Here is a 19596-nt window from a genome sequence, read left to right as displayed (position 1 = left end):
AGAAAGACGATCAAGTGCGGCATTTACTCCCCAGCCCCGGGAGTCGCCTTCCCGTCCTCCGCAACCCCCCTGGCCTCGCCTCCCCGGGAATTTCTCTGACGGCCGGTCGCTGCCGGCAGCGGCGCTGGGAACGGAGGAGGCACAGACCTCCCAGGCGCAGAGAGCACCGCTCCCGGGACGTGCTGGGCTCGAAGCAGCCGTGACGTGCAGGCGCACCGCGGCCCAGACTGGAGCCCCTCCCGCCGCCCTCCAGCGTCGCTCCCTCCGCGCCCCCCCAGGGCCCCGGCGGATCTCAGGGAGGCGCCGCGGCCGCCGGGCGGCCGCCGGGCGCACCGCGCTGCATGAGCGCGCCCACGAGCACGCGGGGCCCGGCGCGCGCCTCGGGGCCGCGCGCCCCCTCCCTCGCGCGCCCGGGGAGAGCGAGCGCCGCGCGCCGCGCGCACACCCGAGACAGAGCTTTACTATCTCGCTCCCTCCCGCGCCTCCCTCCTCGCCAGGCGTTCAAACAGCTTTCCGACATCACCAGTCGCGGATATTTTTCCCGTCTCCTTAGTCGCCGTCAGTCCATCAGTACCTGCGGTGGGGGGGAGGGGGGAGGAGGAGGCGGGAGGAGAGCGGAAAGAGGAGAAAGCATGAGCTCCAGCCTTCCGAGGCGACCACGAACACTCCCGTAATAAACCCACCGCCCCCAACAAATCTGCCTTAGCAGCCGCCGCCGCTTCTCGTCTCAGCGCTTTCTCGGCTTCTTGGCTGACCGGTTTACTGGGGGTAGATTTGGAAAAGCAAATCCTCGCCCTTAAGCCACTTGCTTTTTTTTTTTTTTTTGATTCCTTAGTGTCTGTCTTCGGGGGGCTCCCCACGCCCCCGCCTGGGTTGGAGGTTGGATTCACTTGGCTACGGCTTAGGCTCCGGGGTCCTGGGGGCTTTTTTCTCCCACCCCTCCACTCTTTGATTCTTACCCCCCGCCCCACATCTTTTGCTTCTCTTATGAGTGCGTTAGAAAAAAATCAATCCTGATTTTTGAAGCTCAGCCGGGGAAAATGGGCAACGGCACTTGGGACCGAAGGGGAGTCTCTCCGTCACTGTTGCTGGGACGCGTGCCTGTGCTGGTGTCTTAGAGCAAGAGCCTCCCTGAGCTTTCGGAGTGGAAGGTAAGGACGGGGGTCCGGGGGTCACCTTCCCTCTGCCGGGGGCGCCACCGAGGAGCTTTCCGCCGGGTGTTTGCGGAGGGAAGACCTGCAAAGGCCAGGCTGTTGCTGGCGGATGGAGAGGCTGCGAGCAAACCCGACTGCATGCATTTACTTAAACGCCGCAGTTGAAAAGTTGGGGAAGTCTGGTTTTCCAGAGATGTGCTGGGTCGGAAGGAATCGGCAGGGAGACCTAGAAAACCTGACAGTTGTGTGTGATTGGGGTAATTTGACGGGGGAAAATTTCAGGTTAAAAGGAAGTTAAGATAAAGGGAGGCCGTGGGTCTTCCATTGGGGGAAAAAATTCAGTGGAGTGATGGCGCCGTCTATGTAAATAAATAAATGCCACATCCTTGAAACCTCGGGGGCCGGGCCCTTCGACACCCGCACCCTCGTCTTTCTTTCTTAAAGTGAGAAATACAGTTGTTTGAAGTGGCCCTGCAGGCGGGGGCTGGCGAGGGCTGGGGGTGGTGGCAGCGACAGTTCAGTGATTCATTTGTGATTAGTTGGAATAAAAGGAGACTCCGTACACCAAGGCTGAATGATTAAAATAAAGAGCATTACGTTGAGGGGGCTTTCTTGAGCCGGCTTGAAAGCGAAATCAGAGCCATTTCCTCACTCTTTTTAATCCTTGATGAGCACAGCAATGCAGACTTGCACCGTCAAATAGATGGAAGCAAAAGTACCGGATTTCATTAGGAAAAGAAATAGACCCCTTTTTGAGTTGGCGATTATAAAATGAAGCCCCCTTTCATGGATGGAATTCCTAATTTAGACACTTATTGTCACATTGGCTCTCAACGCCTACACTATCCTGAAGAACACTGCGCAGACCTGCATTGCCTGCAAAGTGCTACAGCAAAAAAAAAAAAAAAAAAAGAGAAAAAAGAAAAAAAAAAAGGAAAATTCCTTCCAGAATTTCCTATAACTTTCCCTATTTTTTAACCTTTACATGCTCATTGGCTTTATTTTCTCAAGAAGAAAATACATTATTCATTGAACTGTATGTTTGAATTAGGAAAACACTGTTTTGATAGTCCCCGCAATTCTGATGTTATTTTAAACTGCTGCTATATGGAGATTTAGAGTTGGGGTTGTTTTTGCTTATATCAAAACTTAGAATTTGTATTATGAACTGGCGAATGCAGATCTGTCTTCAGGGACTTAAGTCATTGGATTTTGTGTGCATGCGTTGGTGTGTGTTATGCAACGGGAAGGAAGAGGGTTTATATCCTTTGGTTCAGAGAGGACCCAGGCAAAGACATGAAAACTCTTAATTATCTATATGTCTGTGTGTCTATCTCTGTTTACAGAACAGTGGAAGAGACTGCAGCCTAAAGACTTTTAAAATTAACTTGGCATCACTTAGCTCAAAGGCTAAGCAAAAAAAAAAAAAAAAAAAAGCAGTGTCATTTATTCTAAGAAATAACTTCTTAAAGGTTACAGCTGAAAAATATTCAAGTTACTTTTGGATGACAACTTACAGAGGTAAATATAACCAAGGATTACTGTATTATGCAAGGCCAGGTTAAAAAAATAGAGAAAAAAAGGAGCCTTGAAGCTGTTGTTGGAGAGGGAACAATTCAATAATTGAAATCGGCTGGGAAAGACAATGCTAATATCTTGTATGTACCATGTGTAAATCTTAAATTACAGTAGATAACTCTAGATAAAATAGCCCTATTTTTTTAAAAAAATAAAGCTGAAACCAACTCAGTTACTGTGGTTCTGGGATTTTTCACGGACATCGCCTTTGGATACAGATATTAATATAGTGGTCTACTTTATATATCCCAAGAGGGCATGTCACATTGAAATGACTGCCTTCTCAATGATAATGTCCAAAAGCAGGTCTTCCCTATGTATCTGCCCTTTCTTGGATGATGGTTTACAAATTCTGTTAATCCACACGAATACCTGTATTTTTGCACAGGAATTTCCCACCAGTTCACCCAGTGGCCCCTGCGAAGACTATTTGGGTGATGATGTTTCAGCTGCAACAAATTATCATTTGTGCTTTTAAAATTGAGGCTATCATGAATCATAATTGATTTTCACATTTAAAAGAAAAAAAATAATATGCTGACAGCTGTTCTCCGATTATCAGATTAGATTTTGTGTGGTGTTTACTGCAGGCAGAGGGCTGAGGGGGGAGAAAAGGTTTGTAAAGGTTGCTTTCAAAAATTAACATTTAGGCTGTTACATTTAAAAAACAAAAATTTCCTCTTCTCTCAGTAGAATCACCACGCACTTGAAGGAAATCTTGGTAGATAAATTAAGAGCATTCCTATTAATAATCTATTGAATATTATTCTTGAATGTAGGGAATTTGGCCACTGTGAATGACCACGTGAGGGCGCTGTTCACACAGCAACAGATAATTTTCGTGCGTTATAAAATAAAAATTACCTGCCCTTCTTTTAAAAAGGGTTTTTTTTTTTACTGAAATCTTGAAAACAGCTGGCTGTGATATTGAAAGGAGTTTCTTTTTTTCGATGCGCGTAGACTCCTACTTGCATTTTTCTTTCATTGCCATCTTTACAGGCCAAATGACATAGGATGAAGGCTGTTCGTAACCTGCTGATTTATATATTTTCCACCTATCTCCTGGTTATGTTTGGATTTAATGCTGCCCAAGACTTCTGGTGTTCAACTTTGGTGAAAGGAGTCATTTATGGATCGTATTCTGTAAGTGAAATGTTTCCCAAAAACTTTACAAACTGCACTTGGACGCTGGAAAATCCAGATCCAACCAAATATAGCATTTACCTGAAATTTTCCAAAAAGGACCTTAGCTGCTCTAACTTTTCCCTCCTGGCTTATCAGTTTGATCATTTTTCCCATGAAAAAATCAAGGATCTTTTAAGAAAGAATCATTCTATAATGCAACTCTGCGAATCCAAGAATGCTTTCGTTTTTCTACAGTATGATAAAAATTTTATTCAAATACGTCGGGTCTTTCCAACCGATTTCCCAGGATTACAGAAAAAAGGGGAAGAAGATCAGAAATCTTTTTTTGAGTTTTTGGTATTGAACAAGGTGAGCCCAAGCCAGTTTGGTTGCCACGTATTATGCACTTGGTTGGAGAGCTGCTTGAAATCAGAAAATGGGAGAACAGAGACCTGCGGGATCATGTATACAAAATGCACCTGCCCTCAGCACTTGGGAGAGTGGGGAATCGACGACCAGTCGCTAGTTTTGTTAAATAACGTGGTGTTACCCCTGAATGAGCAGACCGAGGGCTGCCTGACCCAAGAGCTGCAGACCACCCAGGTCTGCAATCTTACCAGGGAGGCCAAGCGACCGCCCAAAGAAGGTAAGCGCCGGCCGAGAGGGCGAGCTGGGCGGGGAGTGCTGCTGGGGGATGGAGTTAAAACGTGCTGTGTCACACACCGGCCCAAACCTTGCCCCTTTCCTCTGTCACCTTTTGGATTGATTTGACTTGTGATCTATCTAAAGCTAGTTTTACGTTTCAAGATTTGAGAGATGGGGCGGGGCGGATGGGATAGCGCTCAGCAACCTGACGCCGGGTGCGAGTGGCATGTTCAGGAGAAATGAGATGCTGAAACGTGGAGCCAGTTTGCGCTGGAGGTCGGTGAGGAGGGATGGGTGGGGGGCGCTTTATTAGGCTGCAGCCCCTCTGGGAGACGGACACACACACACACACACACACACACACACACGCACACACACCTGTGAATGGATCTGTAGAGTTCTCCCTTCGCCTCCGGCCCACCCTCCCATCTGTGACCCCTTTCCAGGTTGGAACTTGGGGCTTCGTGACCGAAAGGTGACACAAACTCGGTGGCAAGTCTGTGTGGACCAAATGACTTGGCGACACAGGAGGGCGAGGGTGCCCCTCCTCCCCAGGCCTGGAAAGGAGCCCACGTGCCAGGTCTTTCGTCCAGGGAAGCCCACTGTGGGTGCAGACTCGGGTCTCCGGGCAGTTAAGTCACGTGGCAGGGGGAGGGGGCGGAATTAACACAGGCGGGTCCTGCAAGACCCGGCATCCCATTTGCGGGTACCCACGAGGAACGGGAGCTTGTCAGAGCCGAGCTAGATGCAAAAACAGTGCAACAGGAAGGAGAGATGCAGAGGAAGGAGAGAAAGTACGGGAGTGATTTACAGCTTTCACCCAGACACTAGAGGGGGAGCTGCCCCGGGATCTGAGACAGTGGATTATGTTTAATAAGGCAAAAAAGCTGACACATTTTGAGAAAAAATGACTTTCCGGTTTGGAAGGTTAGGGCATGCGTTCCATTCGTTCGAGGGCACTGCTGGTACATAGTCGCTTCTGCTCCCCAGCCCTGCACCCAGAGAGTGTGTTGAATTTTTATGCAGGAAGTGTTTTCCGATCGCCACAAAGATCCCTGTCTGTGGAAAGGCACAGCCAAGCTCCAGTCCCTCTTTCCTCCCCTCTCCCAACAGAAGTTGTCTTTGTGGCCAATATAAAATTGACACGTTGTTGGAGAATTTTCTTTAAGGGTAGCCAAGGTTTTGTAAGGGGCGGGGGTGGGGAAAGAGAGAGAAAAGGGCTTAACCAGCGAAAAGCTGTGATTTTTCTTCTGAAAGCATTTTGGGGGATGGGAGTTACGGAAGAGCCATGGCACAAGGGGCAAAGAAGCCTTAGAAAATAAATGCAGACTAATGGCACTGGGAAAGGGGTGAAAAACCTTTAAGATTTCTACAGGTTAGTGTCTCCCTAACAGCTGTGACTGAAGAAAGCAAAGTGGTTTTAAATTATAGGAGTTCTTTTCTCCAGTAAAAATCCCAAAGAAGCACTTGCAACGGCAGGGATGGTATTTAACACCATTTAAAACCAATTATTGTCCCCTAGAATAAGAAGCTACAGGACGCCAGGAAAGTGTGATGTTACAAGCTGGCTAATAAGACAATTAACACCAGAAGCTAGTTTTTGCTCGTTTGTTTTATTGCTGTTCTAATAAAATTGAGAAAATCTGTATCTTCAGTAGTTAAAATTTTATCATCAAATTGACTGCAGATGACAGTGGAAAGAGAATCCAGGTGTACAACCCTTTTTTGTGAATGGTGACAAGTGACAAAAAACAAAGTCGTGTGCACACTAAGCATGATTTCCAGAGATTTTGCTGGTCATGATCATGGGATGTGGGTTAGGACAATGCTGGAATTTATAGAATTTGGACTAGATGGCCATTCATTTTAGTATATGATGAAGAATAAGAGTGATTTTAGACATTAGATGTTTAAATCATGGGGGGGAACGTACATTTCTTTTGGCTAATTAGCTGGCGAAATGAGAACGAAATACCTCCACAGACCATTCAAAGATTGTATTAAAATTGTTAGCACGTTAATAGAACTGACAAGGAAAAGTTTATGTAATAGGGGAAGAATATATGCTGTATCAGTAAAATTGCACAGCCTATAGTCTCTGTATTCTAAATTTGTGCTCTTGAATTGTTTAGGTGTTCTGAGTCAGAAAGGTAACGATAAGTAAGTCCTGATGACATAATTGTAGCTGATGCATTTGTAAGTAAGTCTTATAAAATATGTGTATAGCACTCCTTACCTCATTCAAAGAAGACCTTTTAGGCTAAGCTGCATTGTAGGAAAGGACTGTGAAAATCTGCAGATGCGTAATTTAGTCAAATTTATGCAAAGTACATTAAATCTTAAATAGTTGATATAAATGATATGTAAAATCTTATGAAAGAATTATTTAATACTATTTCAAGTAAACTGCCACGTAATGATATTCACAGGGCTTGAGGGCTATATGTAATAATTACATATAGTTGTGCTACTCATATCTAATTTTATTCCAAAATGTCCTCACTTTATTTGGTTAACATGTAATCCCAACTTCTAAAATGGGGTTTTAAAAATTCCACTTATATTTTATAGTACTTTATTATTTCTATTTTCTATGAAAAATAAACCAACCTGTAAATCATCAGGGGAATATATACAAGATTATTCTCCATGGTTTTTGACTCCCATTTTATTCACTGTAATAAATACTGACTCAGAAGCCTAGAGTAGAAATATTTTGATGTTTATAATATCATAGAGGTGGCACAAATTTGACAGAAGGGTCTTTACACTCAGTAAATGCAGTTTCAGAATTTTTTTTATGTGATGCTGTTAGTGATGGCAAAGGTATACTAAATACTGAATATTTTGGAATGTGTGTCCACTGGAATTATCATATTTAGTTAGTATTTGAGGAAACTATGGGCTCCCAGCAATGGGATATTGATAGGATTTCTACTAAGATATTTGTTAATAATACATTCATGTACTTAAGAATTTCATAGCCAGAAAATAATAAGATGACTGTCACTGTTTGAAGTGACAACACCAACGACAAATTTTATCTTGAATACATTATAAAAGTAAATTATTGAATGATGCTTCATTAAATTGTGAGATTTTAGTGTATTTCAGTATCTTCCTATTTAAGATTGTATTTGACATATTTGAGGGTGCCATGTGATTATAGAAACTTTGTTGTCATTTCCCAATTTTTACATGAAGTTTTGAAAACCAAGTAAATCAACAAAGTGAAGCCTTTTAAAAATAATGTTGTCTTATTTCAGGCAGTTGTTTTAAAAAAGCTGTCTACGTACAGTGTATATAACCATTTTTAAAAGAAAACTCCAATAACGTTGCTATTTACCTGGTTTCCAGTTATGAGTATGGGGCAAAACTGACATTGATTCATGAGGTCTTTAATATGTTTTATAGGACTCTTACCAAAGATGATTCTGGACTATATAGCTAAAATATAAAAGGTGATATATGATCTTATTTCTTACTACTTTGCTTGAAATAAGTAATTTAAACAGTTTGGAGAGAAAAATTCCACACCAGCATATCTAAATCACATAATAAGCCTTAATGGAACCTTTGTTTCCTGCTTACATCAATGGAGCTACTTATGTGAAGGGAGATTGGGATCCCTGTATAGATTCCAGGAAATGTGAACACACACACTTATTTGTCTTTTCATTCTGCCTCTGCTAATCCTTGATAATCAACCGCCCAAGGGAAGTCTCATCATGTGCCTGTGTAAAATCTAGCCTGTGTTTGTGTGTGCATTTGCATGTCTAGAGCAGTTTGTGTGTTTCATTTTAGGTGTTTTCATTTCTTTCTACCTTTGCTCTTTTTGTCCTCAGTACTGCTTCAGCCACCTTTCCCCTTCCTCTTTACCCTCCTTTGATCTTACTTCCTTTGTAAATGCGGTGATCCCACACTCTTTATCAGAATGTCAAAGATCTACTGAGTATGTTGTATGTGACAGTTTGCCCTGCCCCTTGCCTGGACCCACAGCCCTTTGAACATACTGTACTTCTGTTCTAGCTCATATTTCCATTTCTTTTTCCATCTTCCTCTACTAGTCTTGCGAGTTCTTCAAGTGTACAGACTTGGTCTTCCAGTAGTCTAGCACAGTCTAAACAGACCTTCAATAAATATTGGTTAAAATGAACGTTAAATAAACAAAACAAAACAACTCAATAGGAAAGATAGCAATAAATTGAGATGGCTACCATTTATAGCATTTCCAGTTCCATTAATGTATTATTTATATAACAATACCTTATCTCAAGGTATTGTTTAATAACATTTTTAAAAGAACAAGAAGAATGGAGCCATTGAGAAATAGTCTTAATTACCTATGTGTTTATCTTAATAGATTAGATTAATGATAAATAAAACTTTCTATACACAGCTGTCTGCAAAAACAGGGGTAAGAAAATTTGCCAGTTTCTATCTGTTTAATTGCCTTCATTTCCATCCAGGTTTCTTTCTTCTGGCTCTAGCATTACTTCTCCAGAAAAGATATTTCCCAAATCTTTTTTTCCACAGCTTGAAGAGAAACATATGCAAACTCTTTCCGAGAAAGAGGAAGAATACTTGCAGGTCAAGTTCAGTGCTTCTGTTACCTACTCCTTTTACTTATGTTGTAATCTATACATATAGTAATAGTATAATATTACTAAAATTGTAGGCCTGGCCAAGTAAGATGCCCTAATTTTTACTTTTGCCATTGTAGAAGTTTGTCATTAGGAAGTGACTCAGATATATAGTATTAATGAAAATTCCATCATATGGCAGCATTCTTTTCGTAGACAGTAAATTAAAATAGTAACAAGAAAATGTTTGTGTATGCACGTGTGTCAGGCAGGTTTTGTTACTGAGTCCAGGCTCACTCTGCTTGCCACACGACAGGGCAATAAATCGGAGACGAGGTGTTGAGACAAGGGATATGACTTTATTCGGAAAGCCGACAGACCAAGAAGATGGCAGACTAAAGTCTCAAAATAACCACCTTATTGGGGTTTGGATGCCAGTTTCTTTTATAGCACAGAGAGAGGGAGGAGATGAGGAAGTAAAGTCAAAAGGCCATAAGTCTTGCAAATATCCCCTGGCATGACCAGCCTCGGGAAGGGGATGTGTTAATTTCTTCTTTCTTGCAGCCATCACAGGTGGACAGGGGTCAGGATGCTTCCCTGAATAAAGGCACTTTGGTTTAACATTCAGGCAGAGGGGCAGAGTTCCCCGAGGCAGGCCATTATGCATAGACAGTGTCCTTTTAGAGAACAAAAGCAGCAAAGGAAAGCAAAGGTTAAAGTAAAAGAAACAGATCCAACATGGAGTCAGATTTGGTTCTTTCCTGTTACAGTTTTAATGGTGGCTGTAGATAAATGTGCCATAGATTGTTTTTCTTCAGAATTGAGATGGGAATTTTACTTTACTTAGAATCTAGATTCATGCATTCCTATACTTCATTTCCTAATAGAAGTGATTTTATTGTTAAACGGAATACTTTTATAGAATATAGGTTTCTTTAGAGTCACTTTGATATGTATTTCCTGTAAAAGTCATCTGGCCCTTGGATCGAAAATCAATGTTTGTTCAAAAATCAGCCTTTCTTACTTTTTCAAAATACCGTGAGCTGGGTTTAAAGATTCTGAACAGAGAGAGCCAGTTTTAAACCTGTACGTCCACCTCAGAACTGTGTTCTGCTGTGTCAACTACCTCCCTTCTTGGGTTGCTAGTAATGCTTATTCCTCAGGGTTCAGAAGAACAGGATATGACATTATGTAGTAAAAAAAAAAAAAAAAACGAATAAAATTAATGGCTTGGAATATTTTAGTTCCTGTCAGCGCTGTGGAAATTTCTTACTAATTCAATTAACTAATACAAATCAGAGAGGTGTGTTCAGTTTTTCTAACTGTGGTCACTTCATTGAAATGAAAGGTGTATTTTGGTGTAAGATGCACTTGGGCCCTGAGAGTGACTCAGCCACCTCGTAGCATCTTTGACAAGATACTGTGCTTACTGAGCTTGACTCAGCTATCTATACTGTAGTGGCATGTTGTATTAAATGAGATTGCACATGAAAGACACTTAGTCAAATGCTCAAGTTATATTAGGCCCTCAATTCAGTTTTTGAAACCTCTTTTTTATTATCTTTTAGCTACAAATGTTGGAGGATTGATAATATAATGAAGTAGGTTGCCATTCAATTATTTGAACTATTTTAGGAATTTAGGGCATTTAACAAAGGGTCATTAAACATCTTGAAGTTATGTCTGTTTTGTATTATATAAAGAAAAGGTCCCGGGCTTCCCTGGTGGCGCAGTGGTTGAGAGTCCGCCTGCCGATTCAGGGGACACGGGTTCATGCCCCGGTCCGGGAGGATCCCACATGCCGCGGAGCGGCTGGTCCCGTGAGCCATGGCCGCTGAGCCTGCGCGTAAAAAGTAAAGGTCCCATTTCAATACCTTTGTGCTGATGGTGGCATGACCAATACGTCAAATAGACCAAAGCTAGTGCTGCGAGACATCCCAGGTCTAGGAAGCTGTCCTTTGGATATCATTGCTGATCCTTTGTAAAGTCTGTAAAATTTAAATGTAAATTAAACAGTTTCCAAGTATTTTACTCTGCTGCATTATGCAAAGTTAAGTTCATGTTTTTAGATCTGTTTTGTAAAGGAATTATCTTGAAACATTAAGTCTATTAAATCATTTGGAAAAAAGTAGAACTTTTTTTGGCATTTTTTTTTCACTGAATTATGATCAGTTGTTATAGGCCAATGAGCCCTAAGAGTCCCCCAAAGGCTTACATATTCAGGTATTGAAAAGAAGATTTAAAAATTTTGTTACTACTCATTTGCAGCTTCTGATATTTTCTTAAAGCAGAATTACAGAATGCCATCTATAAGACTCCATAAAATGCTGTTTTATGTTCAATTAAATGCTAAATGCTCTATATTCAATTATCTTTCAACTGTCATTCAGGAATTTTGCTCATATGCAGAGAATGACCAGCTACATATCTGATAAAGGTTAATAATAATTAACCTTTATAATAATAAAGTAATATATGTATTATATTATTATTATATTATTTATTATAAATACATTTATAATACATTATAAATAGAAAAGTATATTATTTCTTATTACAGATATAATGTATTTATATTTAATAAATAAATAATAATAAGTAATATATTTCTAATTTGCAAAGAAAGTGCAATTAAGTACAAATGCATAGTAAATACATTAGTATGGAGCTATATCTCTCAAAACTAATTCCCTGAATAGGTGTCTTTTCTGAAATCGGACATGTTTGCTGATGTGCATTTTCGCATTTTCTTCATAACCAACCCCTTATCACAGCGGTCCCCAACCTTGTTGGCACCAGGGACAGGTTTCGTGGCAGACAGTCTTTCCACGGTGGGGGCTGGGGGAAGGTATGGTTCAGGCAGTAATGCAAGCGATGGGGTTCGCTCCCTGGCCTGCCACTCACCTCCTGCTGTGCGGCCCACTAACTAACAGGCCTCTGACAGGCACCGGTCCTTGGCCTGGGTTGGTTGGGGACCCCTGCCTTACAACACATTCCTTATGATTGGAACATGTTGTAAAATACGAAGGCCAAATGGTTACTCTTTGGTTTCTGCCATGTTAAGTGAACTAATTTAGCTGCTAACCTAATCTTGGCTATTATAGTCTCAAATTATTTCTTCTAGATAACAAGTTTCTTTGGAGACAGAGTTGTTTGGGAAAACTGAGCAAATGGGTGCATGGGCAAGACCTTGGAACACTGATGGAACCAGATTACAATGTTGAGAATGCAATTTACACGCACTTAGAATCCAAAGCATTGAAACAGTTGTGGAATCAACCAGAGAAAGTTACCTTGGTGAATTACTTTTTAGCAATAAATATGTTAAGGTGATCAAAATGTCACAGAAATATTTGCTCTCCTGGGTAGTTCATCTTGGGTGAATGGTTTAGAGTATTTATTTCATGACATTTCTACTGGTGTTCCTCCATTTTAAAATAATGTTTAAACATTTGATAAAATTTAAAAATTTATTTAAAAATTAAGATTTATACTTGCATATATAAATAAGGATAATTTGTTCTCTAATAAACTATTTTTAAAGAGAAGCTTCATCTACATATCGCTCTTAAGAAAATAAAGACGTAAAGTGGTTTAGTAAACATTTTATAAATTAAAAGAATATAATGAAACCTGCCGTTGAGAAAGTGCTTTCCAGTTTGCAAAGGTCTGTGGCACAAATTGTTTTACTTGGGCAGTAACTGTGTGAGACACCTATTATCAACATGGGCTGCTTATACCCTGAAGACCGACCATGGCTTTCCTTTCTTTAAAAATTTTAATGCAAATTGGTTCAAATGAAAAACTACAGAATTTCAAAGCTGTGAGTTTTCTCACTGTTTCTGGAACACTTGAATCTGAATCACAAATTCTCAGATTCATAAGGGGCTTTAGGCATTAGCTTAGTCCAAATCTTACCTAATTAAAGGAATCCCAATCTGCAGATGTATCATGGGAACATTATTTCAGCTGAACATAAGTGTTCTTGGAGTTTATATTTAATGCCATTTCTATAATGTAAAAGAGACACAGTCATTGAGGATGGTGGGATAGTTCTAATTATTTTTTTAAAATTACCTGGTATTCAGCCAAGACAATAATCAGAGTATACTTTGCTAGACTACTGAATACAGACTAGTCTGTACAAATCAGAGCTTTCATCCATTAGATTTTTTTTTGTCCTATATTATTTAAACAAATATGATGCAGGTCTAAAAAAGCGATTGATTTTCAGTCTAAGCTCATTAAATTTAAAGAGCAATGTGTTTCAAGTGCAGAGTCCGTCCAGATTTAGGAAAATGATTTATCAAGGTCTGTCTTGGATTTTCATTTCATTATTTCTCTAGGGCAATCTGTGTTTTAAAGAAATAACAGGTCACATTTTTTAGTTATCCCATGGTGCACTGAGAAATACGGCTGTAGGTTGGAGCGGTGAGGTCAGGGTCCCCTCCCTGTACTGAAGGTCACGGCTCCTGTGGGGTGGCCTTCCCCTGGGCTCTCTGGAGACCCCTCTCTCCTCTCACTCCTGAGCCCTGCCTGCCCCCTGATTCTGACCCCAGGACTGTACTCTTGTCTCCGTGGTTTCTCCAGCCTCTATCCATGCGTTATGCTCTTTTCAAATTACTGAACTTGAGGACACTGTTTGTTTCTTACTAGGATCCTGAGTGGTACAGGGGTTGTATGATTTTGGTGGTGAGGTGATTTCTAATTACTTTGGGATTGGTCTGAAATCGGCATTTTAAGTTTTGATCTTTTGATCCTTCCTTTTAATGTGCTAAAGGTCTTACGTAATGATTAGCCCTTTTGGAGATTGGCATATGGGCCAGCCCTATTAAGTAAATAAATACATAATAATAATTTAAAGAATTGAGTTAATGAAAGTGAAAACCAGTGGGTCATTTTTTAAAGCTCAGTTGATGTGGTATTTTTTATACTTGGCCCTAACTCAGGATCAATATGTGTTCATCTTCGTAACTCCATTGAGTTTAGGCCCTCCTCCAAGAGTTCTTCTATATTTACCTGTTGGTAAATCAAATACCATTGATTACTTAGCTTGTTTTAAAATCACATAACATGTATACATTCATATACATCTTCCATACAATTTTTCAATGTTGATGTGACCGCAGAACATTTAAACTGGCCTGGGTATTCAAAGAAAGTTTTGTAAGTTGGTAATTTCAAGGCTCGCATATAAAACATAAAAAATCCTGACAGATTACTATTTAGTTCTAATTTTACATGATTATAATAATGGAAATATAAAATGAAAACAGAATTTCAGTTGCTAATATAAGTATCATTTTGCCTGTTGATTTCACTATACCTCTGAAAGCAAAGACAAAAACAAGAACAACAATGAAAAACCCAACAAGATTCACACAAGGCATTTTTTTCTTTCGTTTCATTGCAAAAAAAGAAACCAAGGTAGTTAAGTTTGCCCTTATAATTTCATTAAGAAAATTGCAATTTTTAACTCTTAACTGTGTTGGTCTTGAGGCTGCCCTTCATATGAAGGAAGTGTCCTGAGAGGCAAAAATAAAAGTAACTTCAAAAAAAAAAAGGGGCTAACCCTTTTTTTTCTTTCCTGACCTTCTGTTTTCTGAATAGGTGGTACATAACAAATATTTATTATACAGTGGATGCTTTTGGAAATATTTCTTCTAATGTTGGCTCATAATAATTGTAATGTGGAAAAGAGGGCACCTTGGGAAGACAGAAATCTGTTAACTTTATATAGTCTTTCCACATAAATCTGGAAAATTTTCAAAGATCTGTTTCTGCACTGTAGGCTGAGAAATTCCAGTATATTTTGGTTTCCCAGAGAGGTCAGCTTCCTTTACAGAAATGTCAGCCTGTGGTCAGCTCTCTGGCTGGCCTTGGTTTTTGCAACTTAAGAGGGCAAATACTGTATATTTTTTAAGTGGTGGCTGAGAAATTAACCAAGTGCAGCTCTTCCATCTGAAGTAAATGCCAGGAAGAACTATTATTCCATTTGTACAGCATAGAACTTTAATGTCTTCCTTAGCTTGTAATATATTAACAATCTATTTTCTTAAAAATGTCTGGCTTCTTTCTGTTTAGTGGTTTTCCTGGAGTTTTCTGATGACTATATTTTGGTGTTCGGTTGGTGATGAAGGGCGTAAATGAGTTCTAGGCAATAATGAATATTACATGTCCTTGCCACTGGTCTCTGCATCCCTAGGCCAGAGAAACCACAGAGGTGGAGCTGACTAGAAGTTAATCCACTAAGTAGCAAGAACTGGTTAATGCAAAAGAAATAAGTACCTGTAGAATGTGAATTAATACAGCTTTCTTTTTTTTTCCCTTAGCAGTGGAAACTTTTTCTAAATAAATGACAGTATATAAAAAAAAGATTTTTAAAAATAGAGCTGCGGGCTTCCCTGGTGGCGCAGTGGTTGGGAGTCCGCCTGCCGATGCAGGGGACGCAGGTTCGTGCCCCGGTCCGGGAAGATCCCACATGCCAGGCCCGTGAACCATGGCCGCTGAGCCTGCGCGTCCGGAGCCTGTGCTCCGCAAGAGGAGAGGCCACAACGGTGAGAGGCCCGCGTACCGCAAAAACAAAAAACAAAGCAAAACAAAACAAAATAGAGCTGCTTTTGTTGAGGTGGACAGGAGGCTCAGAGCCTAGCCTAAAGGGTCTCCAGAGGTGAGACTGCCCGCCTTCTCCTTTCTGTCAAACTTGTGGAATGAGACACCTGTTCATGACCCATTCCTAGTGCCAGTCCTGTGAACACTTCCCTCATGGTCTCTCTGGAGTCAGTTCGTCCTGGGGCAGCATGTAGGATTTCAGGATGAACACACCAATTCTCCATCGTTCTGTCTCGTCATCTGTATTCCAAACTTCTTCCACCCGGAGTTCCCAAACCTGCAGATACGCTTATTCTGATCATACCTCTTGCTTACAGACTAGAGTTTACTCGGATAAAAATGAATATTGTTTTAGAATCCCTTTGGATCTTTAATTGATAAACAGAAGCCCTAACGTTAAATCTTTATAAATGTACTATATTTTGGTGGTGTTCATTCTGACTCTCTTCCTCAATGTTTGGTTAATCCCCAAACAGTTCAGTTGCAAATGGTCAAACTTCTTGGAATAAACTAAAGTTATTAGGGCATGAGATTTATCTTGAGTTCCTTTGATTGTTCACACGTAATGGATATCCACAACTGAAACAGGTTATTAAAACAACAACCGAAAGCATGTTAGCGTTGCCATTCCATAGACATGAGTGGATAATTGAGGTGTTATTAATGCTCTTCCAACAGTCCCAGCCTTCCACCATTCTGGGCACAGGTAGGGATTGTTTTCTGGACCATTTGTGGTTGGATGGGGTCATGTGACTGGCTCTGGCCAATGAGTTGTGAACAGTAGTGGCACTTCTCCCTTCTGAGCTGGGTCATTTCATTGCTGGAGTCAGACCACCAAGGTCTCTTGACCTCTGGCAGGGAGACCTGTGCCAGAGAGAAGGGCCTCCTGTGTCAGCCTGCGTCCTTGAATGTGTAAAAGGAGAGGAGCCCCCTCCCCATACCCTTGCTGATCTGTGATGGTCCTGAAGACTGAGCCAGGAAGGACCTTTTCTGTTTTGAGACACTGGGGATTTGGAGTTTGTCTTTGTTCCTGCAGCCTAACCTACCATATTCTAGCTGATACAGTGTCCAGTTAGGGAGGATTGGGGCACAGTGGTGCTAGTGAGGGTGCTAAAAGGTGATGAGTTACATTGGTGGTGTGTTCTGTAATTGAGCTGTGATGATGTGGTGACCAGACAGGTCTGTGATGTTTTGCGGAGAGGAACTCACCTACCTGCATTTTCTACAATGTACTCTGGGGTAGCTGAATTTGTACTTATTGTTAGCAACACTCTGGACCTCATTTTAGGTAGTATTTATCAGTATTTAATTGTTTTAGCCTAATTAAAATTAATGCTAAATTAACTACAATCAGGGCTTCCCTGGTGGTGCAATGGTTGAGCGTCCGCCTGCTGATGCAGGGGACACGGGTTCGTGCCCCGGTCCGGGAGGATCCCACATGCCGCACAGCGGCTGGGCCCATGAGCCATGGCCGCTGAGCCTGCGCGTCCGGAGCGTGTGCTCCGCAACGGGAGAGGCCACAACAGTGAGGGGCCCGCGTACCGCAAAAAAATAAAAAAATAACTACAATCAGTGTATGTTTAGATTACAAGAGACCGTTCTTTTGACATATTTTTTAAGTTATTGGGTTTTTCTATATTTTCAACTCACCCAGATTAGAGAGGGTATCATGGTCTTTTGCTGAGTCATGATTGTCAAAGAACTAAGGAGGAAGCATTCATTCTGGCATGGCAGTTCTTGCTGAAAGGTAGAAACTTGTTCCGATCCCTGTCCTTTATCTTTCCTTCTTTTCTTTATCTTAATTCTTCCTTCCCTCCACCTCTCTCCTTCCCCTCTTCCTCTTTCTCCTTTCTTGTTTTTTTTTCAGATACATAGGCTATAATTTATATGTGTTTACCTAGATCTCATATTGCAATAATTTGCACAGAATCTGTTGTCAATATACATGTAGGTGTTTGTGGTAAACAAATATTTCTAGGGTAGTTCAAGGGGAGCTTATAATCACTGCTTCATTAATCTTAACAGTTTTCTATAGCGAGGTTAATTATGTAGTAATAATTAACCTCCCCTTTGAGTAGGTGGGCTTTTGCCACATTGAGAAGCCTTGTTCCTTTCCAGGAGAGGTGGGAGGGAACAGTGAGCTGATGTGAACTTTGAACATGTTTCTGAGCATTCCTTAGCAGGAGTGAATGTTGGTGGTACATGGGCAAGTTTCGTTACACTGGGCTGAGCCTTGCATTATTTCCCTGCCTCTCCTGTTCTCAAGTTTGGATTATAATATGCTCATTAATTATGAGACACACTTCAGGATTCCAACAGGGCTATACAGAACATTGAGCAACTGAGAAATTAAAACAAAAATGAGCACAAACACTTTCTCTTTTTTTTTTCATTTTATATCATGTTCTGAAGAAAATCCAGGTATGCAATGAATTGTCAGTTTCCTTCCCACGTGTTTTATATCTGATCTGTGGGACACACACATACCCAGTCACTTATGCATGAATCTGTGGCATTAAATGCTCACAGGTATTACATGCAATATGATTTGGAAAGGTGAACGTTTTTCAATAGTTTGAGAATATATTCCCCGCTAAACTGCATTAATTAACTAAATATTTACTAAATATAAATCTACCTAGAGTGACTTATGAGAAGATCACAGGAATGATGAAGAATAAAGATACCGTTTGCAAGGGAAGCTTTAACATTTATATTGATATGTTTGAAAATGCTCTTGGAGTCCTTTTAGCAGATACATTCAGAACAGTATTCTGTGGATCTTCTTGGATATTAGAAATTAAAGTTTTACTTAGGATATAAGAGTAAATCATTTGCCAAGCAAGTTTCTAAAAGTTGAAAATAAATGTCAGTTCAAAAAAGTGAATAATAACTTTTCCACATTTCTGAAAAATTCATATATATTATGTCATAACAAATTACTCTTTCAAATTCTTTTTGATTGTCGATTATTTTCTTCCTTTGGCACTTGTTACATACTAGATCCCACACATCCCACAGCCATTAATTCAGTTTCAGACTTTAGATATTTCCTTATAGAACTTAATTTTAATGTAAAACAAAAATTGCTGCAAGAGTCAACATTTCATAATGGTTAGGAGTCAGACCTCCTGGGTTCAAATCTCATTTTCTTCACTTGCGGTATGCGGGCCTCTCACCATTGTGGACTCTCCTGTTGCGGAGCATAGCCTCCGGATGCGCAGGCTCAGTGGCTATGGCTCACGGGCCCAGCCGCTCCGCAGCTTGTGGGATCTTCCCGGACCGGGGCAAGAACCCATGTCCCCTGCATCGGCAGGCAGACTCTCAACCACTGCGCCACCAGGGAAGCCCTCATTTTCCCCACTTCTAACAGAGAATGTTATGCATCTCTCTAAACCTCGGTTTCTTGTCGGTGAAGAGGTGATTATTGTAGTGAGGTAATTGAGAGATTGAATGAGGTCATTAATGTAAAAAGTTAACATGATTCTTGGACTGTGTAGTACAGGCTCAGTAAATGTCACCTTTCAGTAATTGGATGATTCTGGAACCCTTTACTGCATGAGATTTCTTTAGGCAACAAATAAAATTTTGATTTGTAATAAAAAAGTAATCAATTTATTTAAATGACCTCAAAGAAAGTAAACTGCCTCCTGGGTCATGTAGTCTGGAGAAATGCACTGTATCTTTCATCCTTTCTTCCCTCTGAAGCCTCACATTCCTGAGAAAAACAGTCTGAGTTAAGGTGCCATATCTGTTCTCCTTTCCTCCTCATTTCAGAAGTGAATCACTCTGTTCCCAGCATCATCGTTTTTCTCTTAAAACAGACTAGCCAGTGATATTCACAGATGGTTTGACAAAGGGTGATTGCCCCAAATGATGTTCTCCTGAAGACCTGGGGC

The 19596-nt window shown here is 40.8% G+C and overlaps 1 protein-coding gene across 2 annotated transcripts in view; it reads left to right on the top strand.

Moving 5' to 3' along the window:
• The first annotated feature begins 890 nt into the window (after positions 1-890).
• Positions 891-19596, top strand: part of ADGRB3 (adhesion G protein-coupled receptor B3) — an 800758-nt gene continuing 782052 nt past the window's right edge. The window contains exons 1-3 of one of the 2 annotated variants that reach the window (XM_007467820.1): positions 891-1151; positions 2501-2675; positions 3732-4503. In XM_007467820.1, coding sequence (XP_007467882.1) covers positions 3747-4503 — 757 coding nt within the window. In that variant the 5' untranslated portion in view covers positions 891-1151; positions 2501-2675; positions 3732-3746. The remainder of the gene's footprint in view (positions 1152-2500; positions 2676-3731; positions 4504-19596) is intronic. The other variant, XM_007467821.1, reaches the window with a different exon arrangement.

This window comes from Lipotes vexillifer, unplaced genomic scaffold, assembly GCF_000442215.2.
Source record: "Lipotes vexillifer unplaced genomic scaffold, Lipotes_vexillifer_v1.1 scaffold133, whole genome shotgun sequence".
NCBI classification, from domain to species: Eukaryota; Metazoa; Chordata; class Mammalia; order Artiodactyla; family Lipotidae; genus Lipotes; species Lipotes vexillifer.
The sequence above is the reverse complement of the archived record's forward strand: the minus strand, read 5'-3'. Positions and strand labels throughout refer to the sequence as shown.